The sequence below is a fragment of the Ammospiza nelsoni genome, chromosome 18, assembly GCF_027579445.1.
Source record: "Ammospiza nelsoni isolate bAmmNel1 chromosome 18, bAmmNel1.pri, whole genome shotgun sequence".
In the NCBI taxonomy this organism is placed as follows: Eukaryota; Metazoa; Chordata; class Aves; order Passeriformes; family Passerellidae; genus Ammospiza; species Ammospiza nelsoni.
In genome coordinates, this window is record NC_080650.1 from 1,057,273 (window position 1) to 1,080,962 (window position 23,690).

The 23,690-nt window shown below is 47.7% G+C and overlaps 1 protein-coding gene across 1 annotated transcript in view; it reads right to left on the minus strand.

Annotated features, from left to right (window-relative positions):
• Window positions 1-23,690, minus strand: part of TMEM132C (transmembrane protein 132C) — a 112,346-nt gene that overhangs the window by 50,730 nt on the left and 37,926 nt on the right. The window contains exon 2 of the mRNA XM_059485228.1: window positions 16,659-16,805. Coding sequence (XP_059341211.1) covers window positions 16,659-16,805 — 147 coding nt within the window. The remainder of the gene's footprint in view (window positions 1-16,658; window positions 16,806-23,690) is intronic.

Consider the following 23,690-nt stretch of genomic DNA (forward strand, 5'->3'; position numbering starts at 1 on the left):
CCTTCCCCATCCCTCTCTGGTGCCTTTGCTGCAACACTGCACTTGCACTTCCTGTTCCTCGAGTACATTTCATTTTATTTCTCCCACATTGCTTCTCAGACTTTTGGGAAATTCCATAATACCACACCAAAAGCTCCCAACAGCAGCCAGAATTGCTTTTATGGCTGTTTAGCACAGTGCTGAATTTAAATGGCTAATGTATATGCCTCTCTCACACATGAGTACAAACTGCTGCGCAGCAAAACTTTATTTTATCAAATTAAAATGCACCGTAACACGTATTTATTGTATCTTTGCTCATAAGTGGTTTTATGCATTTGAATTTTTTTTAGCCTTTTAGGTTTTTGGCAGTAGATGGAAAGCAATCAAAGTCCCATTTGAAGCAGCCATGTAAGCAATTCTCATTTACAGAAGACAATGAAAAATTAATCTAAAATGAGTGTAACTAAGTTTTCATAGAAACAACAAAACCACTCAGACATTATCATTTTCAACAGCTGTTTACTGTCTTCATCTACAAAATCACCTGTCAAATTTTACTATTGCCTCCAGGGGAAAAGAGCCAAGCCCAAGAGCCTCTGTGAGTTAATAAAACACTCCACATGTAACACAGATACTGAGGCTCCCTTTCTTGCAATTCTAACACTTAGCTGCCATGATGGAGGTGACGTTCAACACCCCTCTCCTGCAGGTTTGAATTGCACACCATTAACCGCAGGGGGAATAAATCAGCCATGGCTGGTGGCTGAGGCTGGGTGTTCTCCTCTCAGTCCTGCTCCACGGAACATCTGCCTCCTGTACCCATGGGCAAAGCAACATCTGGCAGCCCTGGAGAGCTCCAGAACACAGCTTCTGCCCAGGAAATGCAAACGCGTGAAGGACAGGAGGGATGTCAGCAGGATGGGGTTGTTCTGGGGGAATGGGGGTTCCTGTCCCAGCAGCAGCTTGTTTCAGCGCTGGGTTGGTGAGGAGTTTGCTCAGCTGCCAGGGCACATGGAGCTGCTCCATTCCATGCGATGGCTGTGATGGAAGGGTGCCAAACAAGCAGCAGAAGGAAACCAAAGGGCTCAGGGGCTGTGCTGCTGGCAGAGTGATCCCCTGGCATGGAATCACCAGGGCACAGCCCAAACTCCTGCTGGTGGCTGGGGCCGACCCGGGGCAGCAGCAGGACAGACAGACACAGCAGCTGAATTTATTGTCCCTCCCATGCAGATTCTCGGGCTGAACCTCTAAAAGGCTGTCTCAAGTGCTGCTGCTGTCCCTAATTTCAGATTTAGGAGAGGGGAAGGAGTTCATTATTGAAGGGCAGCTATGGGGAGTGGGATGCACAGCTCCTACTGACTTCCTTAATGGTGGTAAAATGTGCAAATCCTGTGGACTGTAGCTGAATTTAAATTACAATGATTACAAAATATAAAGCCTAAAAAAGAGGATTTATACATGAGCAGATTTAGCTGAGACACAGACTCCCTCAAGACCTACATTTTGTTTACATGCAAAGCAGACTGCGCCTCCTGAATGCCTAAATCCCGATGACAATTATTTATATATCCCAGCACCCTCCTGAGGGGCTCTGAACCATCACTCCTGCTGCTAAATGCCCTGGGGAGTATCTGCTGGTCTTGGGTTCATCCCTGTTTTCTGGCCACTGTCCAGCAAAGCACTTTGAGTGTGCAAACAGCCCTGCTCACATGAGGCACAGCCCATGAGGACACGTTGCTTCAACAGATCCATAGCACCGACAACAACTGCAATGCTTTTCTCCTGCTGCTTTCAGCCAGGACTCCCATGCACAGCACACAACTATTAACCTATTTGGTGTTATCACACACGGGGGACAGGGAAATGCAGTGACTTGCCAAGGTCAGGCAGGAGTTCATGGGAGAAATGAGGACACCAACAATGCCCGTGTTTAAATTGAGTCCTGGGGAGTTTGCAGAGCTCTGCCTGCTGCGTGAGGGAGGCTTTGAGTGCTCTGACGCTGGAATAAAGGAATCAGTGAGTTATACAGCAGGAACCAAATATTTTAAAAATTATTTGCATCTAGTCTCATGTAAACCAGTCCAGATCCACCTCACCCAGAAAGTCCAATGACTGTTTAATTAATGTCACAGCTAAGAAATCATGAAACTGAGGCTGTTCTACACTCCTGATCCAGCTGCAGGAATAAACTCAAACACCAGCCATTATTCTGAATTCCTTTACAACAATCAACACACAGTTACTTATAATGGAATAAAATAAAAAAATGCAGTGCTATCTTTAACCAAAACCTAGCAGCCACTGTTGAGCACAAGCCTGCCTTTCCCTGCAGCCCCACGGAGAGCAGCTCCCTGTGCTTCCTCTCCTCCTCCACCTCAATCTGAACACAGATTTGCACCAGGAGGTCCCCATCATGTATGTTACCATTTTACACCTCACTTTTTGGCTCAATTTTAAGAAATTAATTTGCTTTCACATTTAAGTCTGTTGCAAGATTCTCGTTGGGATGCAGGTGAAATTTCCATAAGTACCTTGCAGCCACATTCCAGAGTGCTGGGGCAGCTCTGGGGTTTTCAATAACACCAGCTCCTTTCAGGCTCTGATTGCTTTCAAATGCCTCTGCTTTCTCCCAGGCACTGGGAATTCGAGGCCCCAGAAGTTCTGAAAATTCCAATAGGTGTTGGGCTGCTGAAATAACTGCTTTTTTAAATTTAGGTACTACAAACTATAGTCATCCAAGTATTTATGCATTGCTTCACTTGGCACTGCAAAGCCTAAGTGAAACAGATGGCCAGCTCAGGTTTCCAAAAGTGACTCAGATACTCAGGAGCCCAACTCACACAGGAAGTCAATACCAGTTAATCTTCCAAATGTCAAATGGCACTTTTGAAAATAGCACTTTCCATTACCAGCAAGGACCTGAAACTCTGTGCTTTTTAAATGTTTGCTTTGTACCAAGCAATACCCCAGGCTCCACCTGTCTGTCTTTTTGTGTTCAAAGGACAAGTGAGCACTTGGGTAATGCAGTTTGTGCAGGCAAACCAGCCAGTCCTGCAGCACTGAGGCTTTCTCCCCTAAAGGACACTTGTAAGCAGCAAGCTAAAGGTGGGGAGGAGGGAACTGAAAACACCCGGAATTAGCAGCACAGCCTTCCCCGGCTGGCACAGCGTTGGCAGTGAAGTGCAGAGGCTGCAAGCACCCACAGCACAGCTCTGACCTTTGGGCTCTCATCAGAGTCCAGCAGAAATGCAAGGCTGGGCTGCATCAGACAAGGCTATAGTGACACCAGGGCTTTAACCCAGGGCTGGACAGAAGCAGCACCCAGGACAGAGTGCACAGGGTCAAAGTGAATGTCCTGAATTCAGATCAACCCTTCCGACCCAACAGACCTGGGCTGGCCCAGGCCAAAGCTCTGCTCGTGATGGGACTCCCCAGGCAGCAGCAATTCCACGATCAGAGGTCACCTGAGAACCTTCCAGCCCTTTTCTGCTGCAGATGGGTAATTAATGAGATCAATGTCCTTCCCAGAGATTGACTGAACTGGAGGGGGAACTGAGCTGAGTGCTTCTGGCATTTTTAGCCTGCCGTGTCAGGCAGTGAGTCAGGGCCATTATCTCCAGTTTATATCTTAGGAGAAGTTAGGGAGGTGATTTCTACCCACATCACTAAGTCTCAGAGCAAAATGACAGATGGATGTGGAAACTGGCTTAGAGAAGAGACTAGAGGGACACCAGTCCCACAAAGACTTTGAAGGTTAACTTTATACACCTTCAGGAAACTCTGGGAAAGCCTGCAAGTTCCAGACTTGCAAATCTAGAGTTTTCAGGTACCTGGGGTGAGGTACCTACATACCTTGGACAAATGTCAAAATGCTGTCACTGGCTGATGGCAATAGGGAAATTGTTTCTATAGCCTGGTGAGCAGCAATGCACAGAAGGAAGCCAACACCAGGAATGGCATACTGCAAACTATAAAATTATAAATGCCCGTATCTCCCTCTAATAACTTCAATCTTTAGTCTTTGTTTAGCACTCTGCTGTTTTCAGTACAAAGAAAGAACCTTATGGCATTAGCCCCAGAAGAAATGTGACTTTCCTTAGAAAAGAACAACCATTATCCTTTTGTATTCTCTTTGAAGAGCAGTAATTTCAACACTTTCTTTTAAAATATAAGTTACAAGTACTTAGCAAAGAAAGAATGACTGTTGACATATCTTTCCTGCATCTAATAATCTATTCCTTTCACTTAAACTATCTTTTTCCCTGTAGAGGATTATTATCATTGAGCTCCTTGGAGTCTGACAATAATTGAGATGTTTTGGCTATTGAGTCAGAAGCATTAAGATTTTAAAAAGAGCAGTACAGAGACATGGAAGAATGAAATTGAAATGCCCAAATCACGTACACTTGATCACAATGAGAGACAGAAAACTTTTAAAGGCTCAGGACAGGTTTGGTCTGTTCCCTTCCATCCCACTCAGAGCCCTTTCCCTCGCAGCACTCCCTGCAAGCCTGGTGACCCAGCTGATTAACCCTGCTCCTTGTTGTTCTGCAGATCCTGGAACAAGGGACACAGGCTCTGGTGAGCCGTGCACAGCCCAGTGCTGCCCTGCACGGCCTCTGAGCTCTGAGCTGAGGAGCAGCCTCAGGATGTGAAGGCCCAGCTCTGCACTCAGTGCTCAGAGCAGGTTTGGACCATGAGGAACATGGGCAGGCTGCAGCCAGGGCTCCTTGAGCCCCATAACCAGGGCTCCAGAGCTGCTCCATGTCCCTGATCCCATAACCACTCCATAACCAGGGCTCCAGAGCTGCTCCATGTCCCTGATCCCATAACCACTCCATAACCAGGGCTCCAGAGCTGCTCCATGTCCCTGATCCCTCAAACACTCCATAACCAGGGCTCCAGAGCTGCTCCATGTCCCTGATCCCATAACCACTCCATAACCAGGGCTCCAGAGCTGCTCCATGTCCCTGATCCCTCAAACACTCCATAACCAGGGCTCCAGAGCTGCTCCATGTCCCTGATCCCTCAAACACTCCATAACCAGTGCTCCAGAGCTGCTCCATGTCCTTCATCCCATAACCACTCCATAACCAGGGCTCCAGAGCTGCTCCATGTCCCTGATCCCACAAACACTCCATAACCAGTCTCCAGAGCTGATCCACGTCCCTGATCCCACAAACACTCCATAACCAGTGCTCCAGAGCTGCTCCATGTCCCTGATCCCTCAAACACTCCATAACCAGGGCTCCAGAGCTGCTCCTTGTCCCTGATCCCATAACCACTCCATAACCAGAGCTCCAGAGCTGCTCCTTGTCCCTGATCCCTCAAACACTCCATAACCAGTCTCCAGAGCTGCTCCTTGTCCCTGATCCCTCAAACACTCCATAACCAGTCTCCAGAGCTGCTCCTTGTCCCTGATCCCTCAAACACTCCATAACCAGTCTCCAGAGCTGCTCCATGTCCCTGATCCCACAAACACTCCATAACCAGTCTCCAGAGCTGCTCCTTGTCCCTGATCCCACAAACACTCCATAACCAGGGCTCCAGAGCTGATCCACGTCCCTGATCCCACAAACACTCCATAACCAGGGCTCCAGAGCTGATCCACGTCCCTGATCCCACAAACACTCCATAACCAGTGCTGCTGCTCCCTGCCCTTCATCCCTCACACCCACCCATGCTCATCCTCTCTCCCCAGGGTGTCTCCACCAGGATTTTGGTAAGAAAAGCAGCGGCACTGACCCAGTGAGAAGGTGGAAACAAAAAGGGGCATCCAAGGGCCACCACAGTGCTCTGTACACATGGAACAAGGGAGTTCTGCTCTTGGGAAGAGGGAGCTCTCCCCAGGGCAGCACAGACCAGGCTGGGGTCCCACAAAAAGGAGCTGGGGGCTACAATCACCTAAAAGCTCTTGAATGTCAGGAGCAAGAACTTCGGCACTCCAATGCCTTGGAAAATTCCATCTCTCCCTGCTTCAGGTGAAGAACCAGCAGCAGTTATAAAACTGAAGGGTTTGCACACTGTCCTGAGTCTGATTTCAGCAATATCTGGAATAGGTAGAATAAAGAAGCTAAAGAGAGTAGGAGCTGCTAACAATTAGTGACTAATTACATGTGTGGATGCTTAAATAGCAGCATTTCCAAATCTTGGAGCGTACATACTGTAAATCTTTCATGTAAAGGATTTGCAGAGAAAGGAATCCTCAAACCCTCTTTAACATCTTCAGTGGAACAAAAGATCTTTCTGTACACTCTCTGACATTACTCAGGAAACAGCAAATTATCTGATTCAATTGGCTCATGAGTAAAACAGCACACAGCAATTAACTCCTTAGAAACCAAATCCCCCTTTGAGAGGATTTATTATATAAAAAAATACTAAATACATAATAAAATAAGTAATGCAAGAATTTAGAACTAAGCACAGTCAAATATAAGAAAATATAAGAAAAAATCTAAGATGGAAAAGAAAAATAGTCTTAAATGTAAGAAAAATTCTCATGCAGGGCTGAGCTACTCAGCAGTCATTACCATTACAAAGGGATGAAGTCTCCAACAATCTAAGTAATCCGAACAGATAAGTTACCCACCACAGTCCACAAAAGATGTGGCTTCAAAGTAGGCAGGATTAATGGTCTTGCTTCCTGGCAAAATGAAGTCATGCTTGTGTATTTGTGAATAATTTTCCAGAAGGCAGGAACAGCTACAATAGAGGCTGATAAACATTCCAGCCAGCTGCTCCCTCCACATGGGCTGGGGTTTGTCTTGAGAGTGTCACTGAAACTGAAACTCTGCTCTGTGTCTCACATGTACATGGGGAACTGAAAACTGCAAACACACAGAAAAGATGGCAAATGATAAAGAATGGAAATGATTTACTGTGCTTTGGTGGTTAAAGCATCTCAACATCTGATGTGTGGGTGATGCCCAAGGAAGGATCCTCTTGCTCGTGCACATCCATGCTGTGCTCCAGGGTCAGCGTGTGACCCAAATTAGAGATTTATGTTCCCACAAACACAGAGATGTTAAAGCTGATGGAAATTCTTCACTGAACACTGAATCAGGCTCCAAATTACAAACCTGGTTACTTCTTTCTGTCCTCATAGCTGGGTCTGAACTCCTGCTGCCAATTACTGACACATCTCTTCCAAATCAGTTGCTGAGGTCAGAGCAAAGCCAGGGAAATCAGGAATCCCCTGGGAGCAGATGGTGCTGAGGAGCTCATATTTCCCAACTTTTAAGAAGTCAGACCCTATTTATGCCCAACAGGTAAATGCCACTTGCCCTCCATGTCCTGGCTTTGCTCTAAATGCACTCTGTTCCACGGCTCTGGGGATCTTGTGGATTTTTTGTTTAATAAACCCACAATAAATTAATGTGTGATCCACAGTGAACCACAACAAATCTCTACTGATTTGCATCACTGAGGAACGTGGCAATTATACCATGTTTGAAGACTCTGTGTTTCATCTCACCTCAGCAACTCTACCAGCCCCAGAAATACTGGAGAGAACAGGAGAGGCTGCCTGTCAAAGTAATTAACACAGCTTTAATTAACAGAACATGGGAACAATCCCCTTCTTGGGTGTTTCTGGGAGTAATGTCAGCAAAAGCTGAGTTTGTGGCCAGTTCTGAGTGAGCAAGTCCCCTGCCCTTACCATGACATTTCCAGGTTAACTTTTCCAGGAGTTCTGTTGGGAATTTTCCCTGCATTTAATCAATGTTTATCTGTAATGTACAGGAGTTGTACAGCTGGTGAGGAAATCACAGCAGGCACAACCAAACGGTGGAACTGCACACATGCAGCCAGCCAAACATCCCCAGCAACGAACAGATCCAGCTTTTCAATATTCCTTACCAGTCTCATTAAATCTCTGGGCATTTCTCAAGATAAAAATTGACAAATAGCATCTCCAAGTGGAGAGCCTCGCCACGCTCCTGCACTTCCTCAGACGTGACAAAAAGTGCCACAGGAAATGATAATCACAAGCAATTAAAGCCTCCAAACCCAAGTGAACAATTGCTAAACTAAGCAGAGATCCCGCTCCTTTGGGGATTGTCAGTGGTGCTTGCTGAGCTCTGATTTGGCTGAAATCTTGTTCTAGTGGAGTGCAGCCTGCACATCACACACATCACAGATTCCCTTTGCTCAGTACACTCCAGTGAATGAATTCCATGCCACACAGAACTGTGAATTCTGGCTAAGAGAACAGATGTAAACATTGAAATTCAGTGTTGGCCCATCAGTGGACAGAACACTTTGCTTTCCAAACCATCTGATGGCATTGCTAAATATGCCAGGCTCATTAAAAATAGTTGAAATAGGGATGAATTCAGTGTCTGAGGTCACTTGAGTACTCTGGCAGAGTCATTATTGAATTTCTACCAGTGTGATTACAAAGAGTGCGTGCTCAGTCCATTAATCTGCAGCATGCAAACCAAAAATCAATGGGGTGCTACTTCAAACTCCTTTTTGTAATAATTACCATCATGTATGAGGGTGTACACGTGGGAGGGAGTGTGGAAGCTGCTGTCACAGCCCTGGATGGAAAAGAGATCACCTGGTTTTCTGAGCTGGACACCAGAGAGGAGAAACGAGAGAAAAGTCAAAATTTGTTCTAAACTTGGGCTCAAATTCAGTCTGCAAAGGAAATTTTGCCATTTGCTTCAATGAAGACAAGGTTTCTTCCCTGGAAACTTCCCTGGAAGCTGGGAATTGATGTCAATGATGTGAAGCAGCAGGAAGGGCGCTGCAGGGACAGCTCTGCTGCCAGGGGGGAGCAGGAGCCCACAGCACCAGCAGCAGCATCCCAAAATCCCCCCAGCCAGCACCACCTGCTTTTCTGACCATCCCTGCTTAACCTGTACGATTTACAACAAGGACTCAGCATTTATGCAATAGTTTTCCATTTATGCAATAATTTTCCACCTGTTCCACAGAGCAGTCCCTGTTATTACATAACAAAATAAATAGAGATTTTTATCAGTACTTTGAATAGGCAGTAACACATCAAACCAAAGTAACTTTGATTGGAAGAGTAAATCTCAGTGAGCCAGTGCAGAAACAAATGGCTCAGCTGTCCAATATATTATATTTTGTGTAAGGAATGGAAAGGTTTCAGATAAATGGTGGTGCTTCAGCACTGTTAGCTGGTCAACTGTGACTGATCTGACAGAGACACGAGATAGAAATAATATTCTAAATAATCTAATTGCCTTTTGTCATATTGTAGCCAGCTTTCCAGAGGTCTCTCCTCACCAGTTTAAAGTGCCTTGAGCTCAGAGGAGTTTTGTTATTACAAAATTCCTCAAGCACAGAGGGCTTACATGTGTAAGAAACATATTTCAATTCGCTTCGCCGAACACTTACAAAGTTCTTATTCACTTTATTCTTGAAAGGTTTGGCTTTTGGCACTTTTTCCTAAATTTTCTCCATTCTTTAGTGCCTGACTGATTTATTTCCTGCGCTGTGAAAGTTCCAGGGGAAAGCAGAGTTGCTTGGCAGCGTGATGGGATATTGCTGAACTCAGCTGTTTGTGCCTCTCAGCAGATGTTCCTGCTTCAAAGGGACGGAGAAAAAAATACACAGCACAAATTCCTCCTCCCCAATCCTGCATCTTTTGTCTCTTATCTTCCACCGCCCCCAAATCTCAAGGAAGGCTCCATCACAATAGCAGCTAAGCCACCCAAAGGGTTTCACCCAGAAATAAGGGCTGACCCTGCCCCAGAGCAGATTGAGAGTGCAGGGAGGGAATGAGCAGAAGGTCACACCAGGGATGGGCTGATCAGAGGAATCTCATGGATAACTTCACTGCAGTCACAGGTCACTGACACGGCATTGCTGGGTGCAAGGGGCCAGCAGGCAGCAGGCTGGGGCAGAGGATGCCAGGGGGACTCCCAGCTTTTCCTCCTGTGTATTCCAGGAGTGCTCAGAACACCTTCTGTAACTGAGCCCAAGTGAAAGCTGAAAAGCAGAGTGAGTGTTTGCAGGTCGCTCTGGAGAAATGATTACCTTGCCAGAGAGTCAGAAAATCCTCTGACCCTGGACATCAGGAGTTACAGTTATTATTGAACCTGTCCATCAGTCTGCATGGATGGAGAGCTGCTGTCCCATTATTCCATGATTGCACATCCATTCTGTTTGTGTGGGCTCTGCTCTATTTACATTATAATGGAATAAAACAACACATCCAACCTGCCTGGAGAGCAGGGCAGGCACTGGCTGCAGCTCTCAGCAAGGCTGGGTTACTGCAGGCATTGACTGAGCCTCCAGCATTTGGTCTGATAAGCATGTAAAAAGCTTTTCTAAATTATACAAAAATGCTGTGCAAACAGATTTGATGCTTTCATGTGGGCAAGAAATATGTGAAGAATGCCCTTTCTCTTGGAGCTTCAGCCCTGCTGCCTCTCAACAGACCCAGGAACTTTAAAGTAGATTAAAAAAAAAAAAAAAAAGAACAATTATTGCAACCGAAAGTTCTGTAGAGATCATGGATAGATCTCTAATGCATTTTCTTATCTCATCTCTACTAATTAATTTAATCTCTTAGATAAAAAATCTCATGGGCATGCCTTACTCCTTGGCCACAACTATTTTAAGTTATGTATGAAGATTATTATAGTATTTTTTGAATGGTCAGGACTAAGTCTAACAGTGGTTCTGTTGAAATCCAACAAGAAAATTCCTCCATCTTCCATCCTCCATCTTCCATCCATCCTCCATCCTTCATCCTCAATCCTCCATCTTCCATCCTCCATCCATCCTCCATCCATCCATCCTCCATCCTCCACCTTCCATCCTCCATCCTTCATCCTCCACCTTCCATCCTCCATCCATCCTCCATCTTCCATCCTCCATCCATCCTCCATCTTCCATCCTCCATCCTCAATCCTCCATCCATCCTCCATCCTCTATCCTCCTCCTGGCTCAGGCCTTTGCTGAACCCTGCTGCCATCCAAAGCACACAGAAGAGGAGCCATGTGAAAGGCTCCTTTGGGAAGGCCCCTCTAACCCCAGCCTCGTGTGCCCTGGGGCAGCCACAGCTGCAGGCACAGCTGGAACAGATGTGTCAGATGTGTCCTGGCACCTCCTGTGCCCACTGGAGGATCCGTGCCCTGCGTGCCCTGGACAGGCATCCTGCCAAGGAGAGCCCTGCCAGTGCAAGGCCAGCAGGGAGGTGATCTGGGACATGAGATAAGATAAGCAGGGAGGGAAGGGGGCTGGAGCAGCAGGTGAAGGCTCAGCTGGAGCAGCCCTGGACAGCCACACACACATTCCCAGTGGCACTGGAAGCTCACAGATGCTCAGCACAGCAATGACTCACTCTGCAGGCTCCCAGGGCTGCTCCAGTCGCTTGCCAGCAGCCTAAAAGGCTGCACTGGAATGTGCACGGTGCTTCAAACAAGGGGCCAGAATTATTGAGCATGGAAGAATTTAATTAAGGTCGTTGAGTCCAGCCATCCTCCCAGCACTGCCAAGTTCGTCACCAGAGCACATCCCCAAGCACCACATCCCCTTGTTTTTCAGCACCACATCCCCTTGTTTTACAGATATTCCAGGGACTCCTTCCCTGGGCAGCCTGTCCCAGTGCCCGACAACCCTTGCAACGGTGAACTTTTCCTCATATCCAATCTAAACCTCCCATGGTGCAATCTGAGGCTTCTCCTCTTGCCCTGCCTGAGCACACACCTGGCTCATGTTCAGCCAGCTGCCAGCCAACACCTCCAGGCTCTTCTCCCAATTTTCCCTTGAATTATGGAGCTTCATTCTGCTCAGCTGAGGGCATTTAGCACCTCAGCCTCTTCCTCATCCTTTGTCATGGTGTTTCCCCCACATCCAGTGAAGAATGGAGATTCTCCTGAGCTCTCCTTTTGTTCATATATCCATATACAATGTCTGCTCATATGTGAATTTCTTGTAAATGAATGGAAATTGTTTCTGTTTCAGGGTTTAATGGCGTAGACATCCATTGCTGGTGCCTTCCTCCCAGAGTGTCGGTGCAGTTTGTACAGCTCAGTCCCTGCAGACACACATGTGACCTCCTGCAGACATGCACAATTTCCCAAGCACCCACAGCAGTGGCATGTGCCATCCCAGCTCTGCTCCCGCCTCAATTATCAGTCAAAAGGATAAACAACTGGCATGAAAAAATCCTGACCCACATGCAAAAACCTCTGAATCCTTGTGAGAACTGAATCCATGCTCTCTGCTCGGGCTGCAAGGTTTTGAGGTCAGCAGGCACCACTGCCACTCTGCTGAGCTCTGCACACCCCTCTGACCCAAAACTGCCAGGGCAGGGTGACCCAGATTCTGAAATAATTAATAGCATCCTCCCTGCTCATAACGTGTGACTGCTGCTGTCTGTTCCCATCGTGGGCACGGGCTGGCTGTGCTGTGCTGCAGGCAGACACACCCCACATGGCTCACACTTCCCAGGCCTGACTCATGCTCTACACACACACTTTACTTTTGTTTTTCAATCACAAGGGAGTTGATTTCACTGACATCCCTTGGCAGCATATGGTGCTAGCAGACAGAGCAGGGATCTGCACAGAATTGCAGCGGCTTTGTTGCTTTCCCCCACGTGCTAATGATACCAAACACAGCCTGGGAATGAAATTACTGTTTGCATGGGCATGCAGGGACTCCCAGACAGGGCTCCAAAGCAGCCACAACAGCCCCAGCCCGACAGAACGTGCACACGTGGCACATGAGAGGGGATAAGTGGCTGTGACACGGCCTGAAACATCAGCACAACATCTGGAAGCTCTGTTCCCCAGCCTGCCTCTCTATCAGACAGATGGCTGCAGGGCTGTAAGCCACAGGCCTCTCCAAAGGTTCAAGGCCAGAGGACAAAGTGCTCCATCACAGCAGTTTCCCATTCTGGCAGTGTTTCTAAATCTCTCTGCTCTACCCCGCTCTGTTTCTGTGCCTGGCTGAAATCAACAGCTCTGGGTCACTCCAGTTCCCCCATCCAGGGGCACAAATGCCAACCTGAGGGCAGCTGGTCCCAGGACAGCCCGGGTGTGCAGCAGCAAGAGGAGCCAGGCCTGGATCAGACTCACCACAGGATGCTCTGGTGCTTTGGCTTTGGCGCAGAAGCCAGCCTAAGAAATTCCCTGAGCCTTCCTTGCTCCCACCTGCTCCTCATCCCCACAGCAAGCCAGAGTTCTGCGGCACTGAAATTTGATATTTTAAAAAACAAACCCCACAAATACCCCTTGCTGTGCCTTGGAACATCTCTCCTGCCCTGTGGGGCAATCCAGAATAAGGTACCCAAAAAGCAGGAGCCCTTCCACAGGGGCTGTTCTCAGCTGAGAGTGGTACCTCACAAACCACACCAGCCTCAGGCTGGACCAAACCAGGCCATACTGAGAGATGGAACTGGTGCCAGGACTGACCAAAAATAGCCTTTTTTTGTCTACCCCAAGAACACCCAGCAAAGCTCCAGAAGCAGAAGCAACAAAGGAAAACAAAGCAACCAAGCAGTTGTGTAAGCCTTGTTTTCACTAATCAGCACTGTTGTTATCCTCATCAATAGCTACTTGAGTCTCAGCAGAAACTGCATTATGAGGCACACAAACATTGCTGATTTCAAGCTGTTTGCAGTTACTTGCCATAGTTGCAAAGCCTTTCTGAATAATTTTAAAGTAAACTCTGGCTCCTGGCTTGAGCACCACAAAGTATTTCTTAAAAAAGTAAAGAAGCATGACCCACTTAAATTCTCAAAGGTAATGGTAAACAATTACTGATGTGATGTATCTAAAATATCTCTTGTGTTCTATTATTTATATAATGTGAAAGGTGTATTAGCTGCTGCTGCATTCAGATTCAAACTGCTTCTTTCAAGGTGCTTACAGTGTAATTATATCCACAACTAATGACAGAGAAATGAGCAAAAAGGAAAAGCAAAAATCAGTATTTTTACTGAGTCTGGGCACTTGTCTCTAGGGTGTGAAGGGGAGAGAGTGCAGTGGTTCTCCCTGGTGCAGCAGGGAGATTTCTAAGCAAACACAGAGGAAAACTCCTTCTACTACACCAATTAACCAATGTATTTGTGAGCTGGCTGAGTTGGCTGCAGGGAGGATGAGGCAGTGCTGGAGCTCCGGAGCTGCTCTCACACCCAGCCTGACCTCAGCACAGAACTGCACATCCCCTCTGTGACCCAGCCTGGAGGAGCTGGGGGCAGCACAGAAAATTCCCATTAGGGACTCACAGTCCTCCAGCAAATTAAATTAGCCTAATGGAGTATCTGTGCTCTGTGCAGAGGGCTCCAAGTGACACCCAGAGACTCAGCAATGCCCATTTCACCGTGTGCTTCCCTCAGGTTTCCCTACCCAGCTCCTCCCTGCACACAAACATTTCACTCCAGCCAGGGCTCATCATGCTTTCAGAAGGCAGCAACTATTTACATGCACAAGTGAGAGAGGCATTAATTAAAACATTGAGTTTTATTTGCATAATTAGTGCCAAAAATATTTTTATGGGTTAATTAGACTTCATGCAAATTGGATTGAGGAGATTTAATTTGGGGTTTGATAACCTGACTATTATTGTTCTGCAGTTGCAAATCTGCTCAGAGCTACATGCTGTTCTACAGCTACGTCCTCCCTTTCAAACTGGTGTAGTTTTTACTCCTGGCAGCCTTTTTGAATCTTTCCTTTCCCTTTGCCAGTCCTGAGGTAGGTTGACCCTGGTAGGATGCCAGGTGCCCACTAAAGCAGCTCCACCTCTCCCCTCCACAGATGGACAGGGAGGAAAAAATAGAATGAAAGCTCAGGGTTGAGATAAGGACAGGGAGAGATCAGTCACCAAGAGGAAATACCCTGACTCAGACCATCAGCTCATCAGGAGCTGCTCGTGGTAGGAGGAATTTCTGCTTTACACATGTCCAGTATTTGGGCACAGAATACAGAAGTTAAAATCTGCTCAGGTTCTCTGTGCCTGAAGGTTTGGTACAAAGCAAAACCAGCCCAGCACCCAGCAAGGATTCCATGGTGCTCCTCTGTGAGCCCAGGTTTGTGATAACTTTGTGATAACAATTATCACAGAGCTGGGGCTGTCATCCAAGCATTGTTTGGATGTGTACAGTGGGAAATTCCCTGCATGGGCTAATGCACAGCAGCGTTGTGAGAATTCACTGTGATTCCTCAGGAGAGCAATAGGATTTCCGCTGAAAATACACAACTTTACTGTGTGCCATGGAAGCCAGCCCTGCTGATGGAGCAAGCCCTGCTCCTGCTGTGGGACAGCCAGAGCAAGCCCCTGCAGACACTGCACAGGCAGAGCAAGCCCCTGCAGACACTGCACAGGCAGAGCAAGCCCCTGCAGACACTGCACACAGGCAGAGCAAGCCCCTGCAGACACTGCACACAGGCAGAGCAAGCCCCTGCAGACACTGCACACAGGCAGAGCAAGCCCCTGCAGACACTGCACAGCCAGAGCAAGCCCCTGCAGACACTGCACACAGCCAGAGCAAGCCCCTGCAGTCACTGCACAGCCAGAGCAAGCCCCTGCAGTCACTGCACACAGGCAGAGCAAGCCCCTGCAGTCACTGCACAGCCAGAGCAAGCCCCTGCAGTCACTGCACACAGGCAGAGCAAGCCCCTGCAGTCACTGCACACAGGCAGAGCAAGCCCCTGCAGACACTGCACAGGCAGAGCAAGCCCCTGCAGTCACTGCACACAGGCAGAGCAAGCCCCTGCAGACACTGCACAGCCAGAGCAACCCCCTGCAGACACTGCACACAGGCAGAGCAAGCCCCTGCAGACACTGCACACAGGCAGAGCAAGCCCCTGCAGTCACTGCACAGCCAGAGCAAGCCCCTGCAGACACTGCACACAGGCAGAGCAAGCCCCTGCAAGCACAGCACACAGCCAGAGCAAGCCCCTGCAGACACTGCACAGGCAGAGCAAGCCCCTGCAGACACTGCACACAGCCAGAGCAAGCCCCTGCAGTCACAGCACACAGCCAGAGCAAGCCCCTGCAGACACTGCACACAGGCAGAGCAAGCCCCTGCAGACACTGCACACAGGCAGAGCAAGCCCCTGCAGTCACTGCACAGCCAGAGCAAGCCCCTGCAGTCACTGCACACAGGCAGAGCAAGCCCCTGCAGACACTGCACACAGGCAGGCAGGCAGTGGCAGCCCAGCTCATCCCCACAGGCTCTGCCTCAGGCAACACCCAGCAGGCCAAGGAACCTCCTTTGGAAGAACCCACTGTTTGGCACAGAGGATTACTCTGTGTTACCCACTGGGTAACACAGTTGAATTACCCTGCCCAGTGGCTCACTGGAAGTACTCACTGCTTGCTCCATGAGCCAGCCCCAGAGGCTATGCTGCATTCAGAGACACAAGGTCAAAACTGCCAAGGCAGAAAAAGTAAAGGTTCAGTAAAACCCTTTGAATTCAGAATATTCATATTGCTGCCAAAAGGACACCACCCCCAGCCCCAGCATAGGTCTATTCCGTTAATTTTTCCCTTCGAAGTGATGAGTTTTATTGCCCATTGCAGGTCAGCAGATGGTACCACAGCTACCCTGAGTGCCTCCACATTTCCAGGCTGCAGCTTTAGCAGCTGTGAGCAGTGCTGATAGGAGCCTTAAGCCCTTCAAGCCCTGAATGGTACCATGGACATAAATGCGTTTAACGTGCCAAGAAGAGGAGGTTCCGTACCTGTTCCTTGAGCTGGGGGCTATCCTCTGGCACAGGACTGTGGTGGTGGAGTGCTTGCCACCATTGCCCACCTCCTGCTTCACGGCCCACTGCCGCGGGTCGCTCGTCCTCGCGCCCAGGATGTTGACACCCTTCTTCACCTTTGCCCTGTGGGAAACGGCAATGGGAAAGGGTTACAAACTCATGCAGGGCTCTCTGAATGCAGCTCAGGCACGGGCATCTCAGCAGAGCAGTTTAAAGGTAAGTGTCAGGTGTGCTTCTCATCCAGCAGTAAACAGGAGAGTGATATCATGAATGTGGCAACATCACATTGTTTGGACAGGGTCTTTCTATGTTCTGCTGGAGTTAGGGGTCAAACTGAACTGCAGGAAAAACCTGCACTCAAGGTTCTTTTCTCTATTCAGGCAATATTGTTCTCCCAAAGAGAAGCTTGTCCCAGCACAGAGGAGTCTGGCATGTTTGTCTGCATCAAGACAAAATTGTGCCTCACCACTGCACAGAGGAATATTCCACTGCAGGCTTTTTAATAACACATTTTATTCCAGATGAAATCCTTCTAGGTATCACTGGACAGGCTGTTGCTCCTCTGCCTGACAATTTCCTCTTTCCTGCACATTCCCAAGGAAATTTCTGTTTGAAATCTCCAGTCTGGAGAGAATGCAGCTGTTGGTTGAGACAAGACTTTGTAATCCAGAGATGTTCTTAGAGGATGCAGCTTTCTGCCACTCCCAGTTGTCATGCCCTGTGGAAAAGTTAACTGTATTTATCTAGTGATGCTAATAACATCAGCAAGAACTGCATGGAAGGTTAATTACAGAACACTTGCTAATTAAAGAGCACTTGTACAAAGGATTCTCAGCAAAGGTGTTGTTTGGGTGCAGAATGCTGAACTGCTGATGCTCAGCCCTACCACAAAGCACCAGGAATGGGGCAGATGAAGAGTTATGCAGCCCTTCTTTTCTGAAGTCAGCGAGGGACAGAAGGATGATGAGGATGTGGGGAGGAGGAGGCCACTGAGGAGTCCCCGGCCCTGGGAGCAGCGTGGCCTCACCCTCAGAGGAAGAAGGGAAAGGGCAGCCTGACTCCAGCTAACATCACAGGTCACCACAGCACAGAGGCTGAGCTTAAAATTACAATTTTCTAAAATATTTATGCAACACAAAATGTTAGCTACTGGGCAGAAATCATCATCCAGCAAGATGCTGGTATCTTCTTGACATTTATGAGGACTTGGCACCTTTTCTTTAAAAAACTGGTCTTTCTGCATCTTCAGCCAATAAAACACTCAAAAGCTGTCGCTAGGAATGACTGAGAGTACCTGTCTTCTTGCAGCTTTTCAACAAAACACAATTAATTTAAGGTATTGAAAAAGAAAAGTTGGTGGTTTTTTCTTCCCAGTATAAAAGCATAAAAGATTAATTCTCTCATTTGTAACATGAAACGCCATGGAGCTTTAGAGAATGCTGTCTTGCTCCTGCAAAAGTAGCCTGATGAATCTCTCGTGCCTTCAGCTGAATTACTCAGAAGCAAAGACAGAAAGGCAAAGGAAGAATCAAATTCATTCCTGAAGGTTCATTAAAGCTTTGAGTCCCATTAGGTTTTGCAGTGTATTACAGTTCAGATAAATGAACAATAAATAAATGTTTCAGTATTTATAAAACACCCCTGCCAATCCTGAAGCTGTGTAAATCCATCAGTATTTCTACGGCAATCTGTATTTTAGGAGATCTTTGGATGCATTTTAGGAGGCTGCAATTTAGCAACTGGAGAGAAGTGAAACCTCATTGTTTATACTTTGTTCTTTGAGACAGGCTCTGAAATGACAGAACGCCACTCAAAATGAGGCTCCCGTGCTTGGATTTCCAACAGAATTCCAACTCTGTCAGCAGCTGCAAACTGCTCTCTCCACCAGGGAACGTGACACAGTCAATACCTGGGCTCCTCTTAATTAGGATGGACATGTGGCTGGGTGGCCAAGGTTAGTGGTCACATACACTGCCAGAGGACCAGAGCAGGGCTGCAATGCCACTTTGTTAATTAACTACACGATGGGGCATTAAGTTGAGTGGTTTGCACATACGCCATTATATAAAGCCCATTAAAAAAAAATTCCATCCCAGGCTAAAGTAGGTTATGTTTAGTGAGAAAAATCAATGTTGTGATTGCACTTAGGACTGGAATGAGGGTATGAGCACCCGGAAGATTGAACTTCCGAAATAAATATGCAGAAGCACAATTTGCAACTCTCCCTCTAAAAAGGGCATTGGGTTTTACATAACAAGGTCAATGGATGAATCAGAATTAAGTCAGACAGAACTGAGCCCCACACATTTCCAAATGCAATCTGTACATATGCTACAAATGTTTTCACTCCAATTTTTATTTACTTGGTGTTTGAGTGCTAGCAAGGAAAAGTCTATTTAATTACTTACCAAAGATTTGTTGACCTTGTTGGATGCTTGTGATTAAATATTCATTTTTTTAAATCAATAGTGCCAACTTTGTACATTAAAAATCTGTAAGTTATACTACCTCAATAAACCCCAAGACCGAGGACCTGGAGGCCAAATGACTTGACAGTCTGCTGTATTTACCCAGATAACCTTACAGTATTTATAAATGCACTGTGTTTACTTGAGGGTGACAATAAATGGGGAGGACAAACAGCTGATGGGGTTCCCCGCTGCAGCTGGGAAGTTCTTTTCTGCACAGCTCCATGGCCTGCAAGCATCCACCAGCCATGAATTGTCAGCTTGGAATTCCACCCAAAGTGCAGCCAAAATCTTCCCCTCCAATGTTATTCTAAACAACCCCCTGGGAGTGTCACCAAATCTAAAACTGAAAATGCACAAAGCTAAATATGTACAGAATTAAAAATGCACAGAATTAAAAATGCACGGAACTAAAAATGCACGGAACTAAAAATGCACAAAATGAAAAATGCACAGAACGAAAAATGCACAGAACCTAAGGGCAGCAGCTCATTCATTTGAGGGTGATGGTCTGGGAGCTGGAAGTTAAGCCCAGCTTTTGATCTCGTGACAAAAGCCAAGGCTGAATGGGAGCTGGAGCCCAGCCCAGCAGAGCAGAGCTCAGCCCCAGCCCTCCCTGGGGAAGGGATTCCCTCCCTCTGAACACATGGCACCCAGAACAAGGGGGGATTTTCTAGCTTGAACTCCTGAGGTTATGAACTCATAGCACAGGGAATCTCTGCCTCAGCTTTGTCTCAAAATAACTGTCTCTCTTTAAATCTCTCCAATGGAGAATTAGAAGATTCTGCTGGCAAGCAGAGCAAGCAGCATCTCAAAGATATTACAGAGAGCCTCCAGCAGCTTACCTAGGAATCATTACTTAATTTGTGTCGAGACCAAGCAAAAGCATTTATTTACTCACACAATCACACAGCAAATGTGCAATTTCCAAGCAAATATTTCACTTTCAACCTGAAGCTTTCAGTTATACACAAAGATTTCCGTTTAGCGCCTCACCTTCCTAACGTGTCAAACCCAGAAATGATGCTTCTAATTAATGCATTCTGATCAATTGCAGATGAAAATCTAATTCTTGCATTTTGCTATCCTCAAATTACAAGAAATGTCAGCAGTATTTAGATATAATACTGTACAGCTATTAAAGACAGCAACCAAAAGGCAATTGAATCAGCAAGAGCCAGAGCTGGAGATGTGACTTATGATTTAAGCAGCTCAAATTATTGCTTCTTATTTAAATTTAAAAGTTAATCTTGCAGAAGTGCTGTGCCATGGAAGGGCTGTGCTACCTGCAGCAGTGCTGGAGAGAGGGCACAGAGTGCTGAGAGCTCCCACCAGGCCTTCCCACGCAGGATTCTGCTGAGTGTGCTGACACCGGAGAGCATCATCCCTTTCACTGCAGAGGAAGGATGCTCAGAGCAGCAGGGCAGCTGCTCTGCCAGGCTGGGCTGGGCTGGGACAAGGGGAAGGCTCTGGGCAGCACGGGGAGCCGGGCACATCCCTGGCTGCCCTGAGCTGGCAGCATCCAGAGCAGGGCTGAGCTGCGGCTCTGTGCAGGACCAGGGAAACAGCAGTGCAAGTGCCTGGAAGGGCAGCAGTGCCAGTGCCTGGAAGGGCAGCAGTGCCAGTGCCTGGAAGGGCAGCAGTGCCAGTGCCTGGAAATGCAGCAGTGCCAGTGCATGGAAGGGCAGCAGTGCCAGTGCATGGAAGGGCAGCAGTGCCAGTGCCTGGAAATGCAGCAGTGCCAGTGCATGGAAATGCAGCAGTGCCTGAGAGGGCAGCAGTGCCAGTGCCCGGGAATGCAGCAGTGGGGCTGGAGGGGGAACAGGTCCATGCCCTCAGCAGCAGGTACCAGGCACCTCTCACCTGGGCTCATTCTGCACTCCTTACACGGCAGGGCTGCTCTAGAGAACAGCTAAATCAACACTCAATTCCTATAAGCAGTGAGCTGCACAGTGTCTGGAGAGCTGTCCAGCCTCTAAGCCCTGTGTTTCCTGCCAGGCTGTTTGCTGTCTGTGCTTATTGCCATCCCTGGCGTGGAGCAGCCTGGCTGCGGGGCAGGGCACTGCTCTGGGTCTCTGCAGCTCACACTGCAGTCCAAGCAAGGATCCCAAACCCAAACTCAGGGCAGCAGCAGCAGCTCCGAGGGCTCCTGTCCGGGCTGTCCCCAAGGATCCCAAACCCAAACTCAGGGCAGCAGCAGCAGCTCCGAGGGCTCCTGTCCGGGCTGTCCCCGAGGATGCTCCTGCTCCAGAGCGAATCCTGGCATTCCTCAGCCTGGAGCTTGAGCTGAACAAATGCTGACCCCTTTTGGTCAGCCTCCTCCGAGCCTCGCTGCTTCTCCTGCTCTTTGCTAGTTCTCCTCAGCAGCCCCTGAGTTTTGTGCCAGTAAAGGTCAGGTTGTAAGGAATTCCTTCAGTGCCTCCTGCAGCCCAGGAGGGAGCTGAATTCCTTCAGCTCTCCTGCTGGCTCCTTGCCGGGCTGCACGTTACAATTAACACTCAAAACTTCATGAGTTCTGCCAGAAAAATTTCAGCTTCTTCCTGCCATGATTCACTCCCCTCCTCCTTTGCTCCCAGAGTAAATCAGGAGATTAAAGCCAGCTGCAGGAACCCATAAAAGCCAGGCAAGAGACTGACCACAGCAATTAAGCAAGATTTGTTTTATGAAGTAAATATTTTCCCTTTCATCTTTCTGTACACAATGAGTTGCTGGATCTCACTGCAGCTCTGAAGGAACAGCACAAACATCTGCCTGCACCGCATCCCTCATGAAGAGCTGGGAAGCCAGAGGTGGGACAGAAGATGTCCTGATTAGCTGGGTCAGCCTTTCAAACACGATCCTTTAATTGGCAGAGCACACGGGCAGGGTGAGTGTGATTGAGGAGCTTGGCTCAGCTCAGGGAATTTGGGGATCAGGTATCAGCTCAGCTTCAGGCTGGGCTCCACACAGGGTCCCTGATCATCCCCCTCCAGCAAGCTCCCTGTGGCCACCTCTTTCCTACTGAAATTTCCATTTACAAGCCACAAGTCCACATCAGCAGGAAAAGAGAGCCCTCTCTCAACTGCAGGATTTAGGTACTAAATGGATGAGGTAATAAATTACTGCTAAAAGCAGCATTTCAGATTTGGTCCCCAGCACAGGAGCCACTGCAAAGGGCCATCCATGCAGGAATCACCAGTAAAAGCCAAGACCTTGCTGCTCAGAGCATCCTCTCTGCTTCAGGCATTTCTCTCTCATAGTGTACCCAAAAAAGGCCTCCAGGAAACCACTTTTGTAGAAAAACAGAAAACAGCCTTTAAAATGTCAAAACAGCTAAAGTAGGCACACAGCTCTGGCTCTTCAATCCTTACAATTTTCCTTTCACTTCCAATAGGCCACAAGGTTGGTCTATTTGAAATGACTTTGGAAAAGAGAACATGTCAAAACAAAACAAATAGAAATATTTCACTTTGAAAGTGCAGTAATAAAACCCTTTAAGAATCTCCAAAGCAGAATGCTTAAGCTTCTTGAATATAGGGAGCAGCTGAGGCACATTTCAGTATTTCTGAAACCTCCTCAGTCTGGCAAATTGGACTCAATTCAGCCCAAAACTGCATATTCTGGTGACTTTCATGTCCATCAAAATGATACAAATTCTCCCATTGCTAGAGAGGAGTCCTGGGATCTGAAATAGCTCAAGGGCTGATCTTCTGCAGTGTTCTTACATAACTGAAATTCCCTGAGACCCTTGGAAAATCAGCTGTCCTCTATTTCAATAGCAAAAGGTGCTTCACATCCCTTAGGAAGCTTTGGAGAGCTCAGCTGCAAGGCACGAGGTGGATGCTGCCAGCTGTATTTTAGATTTATTTTTTCTCCAAAAAAGAAATCCAGTGTATTTTGGGATGTTCCAGGGACAGAGTTTTTTGGGTTTTGGGCTGATATCTGTGGTTAACTCTTTGTTAACATCACCAACTCTCTTGAGGAGTCAGCTATCCCATTACTGAGTTTTGAAAGGAAAGCAGAGAGAGGTGATTTCTGCGAAGTTTGGATAACCCTACTCAAGGCACAGACAGTCACTGAACCTGACAGATCCATGGCAAAGCTGCTTTCTCCAGCCCTGAATTTTAATAGCACTAGTTAAGGGGTTAGGAAAGGGGTGTGAGGGCATGGGGAAATCCTAAAAATATCTATAAATAAAAGCAGGATGGAAGTACACAACACAGAGAATGTGGATTTGTCATCCAAGCCAATGTGAATTTACAACCTGCTAACATCCTGCCTGCAGCAAAGACAAACTCTGCAAGCTTCTGAGCTCCCAGCAGCTGTCACTGAGCTGTGCTGGGGCACTGAGCTCCATTCTGAGAGCCCAGGCTGGGCACTGAGCTCCATTCCTGCCTGCAGAGAGCACCCAGAGAGCCCAGGATGGGCACTGAGCTCCATTCCTGCCTGCACAGAGCACCCAGAGAGCCCAGGCTGGGCACTGAGCTCCATTCCTGCCTGCACAGAGCACCCAGAGAGCCCAGGATGGGCACTGAGCTCCATTCCTGCCTGCACAGAGCAC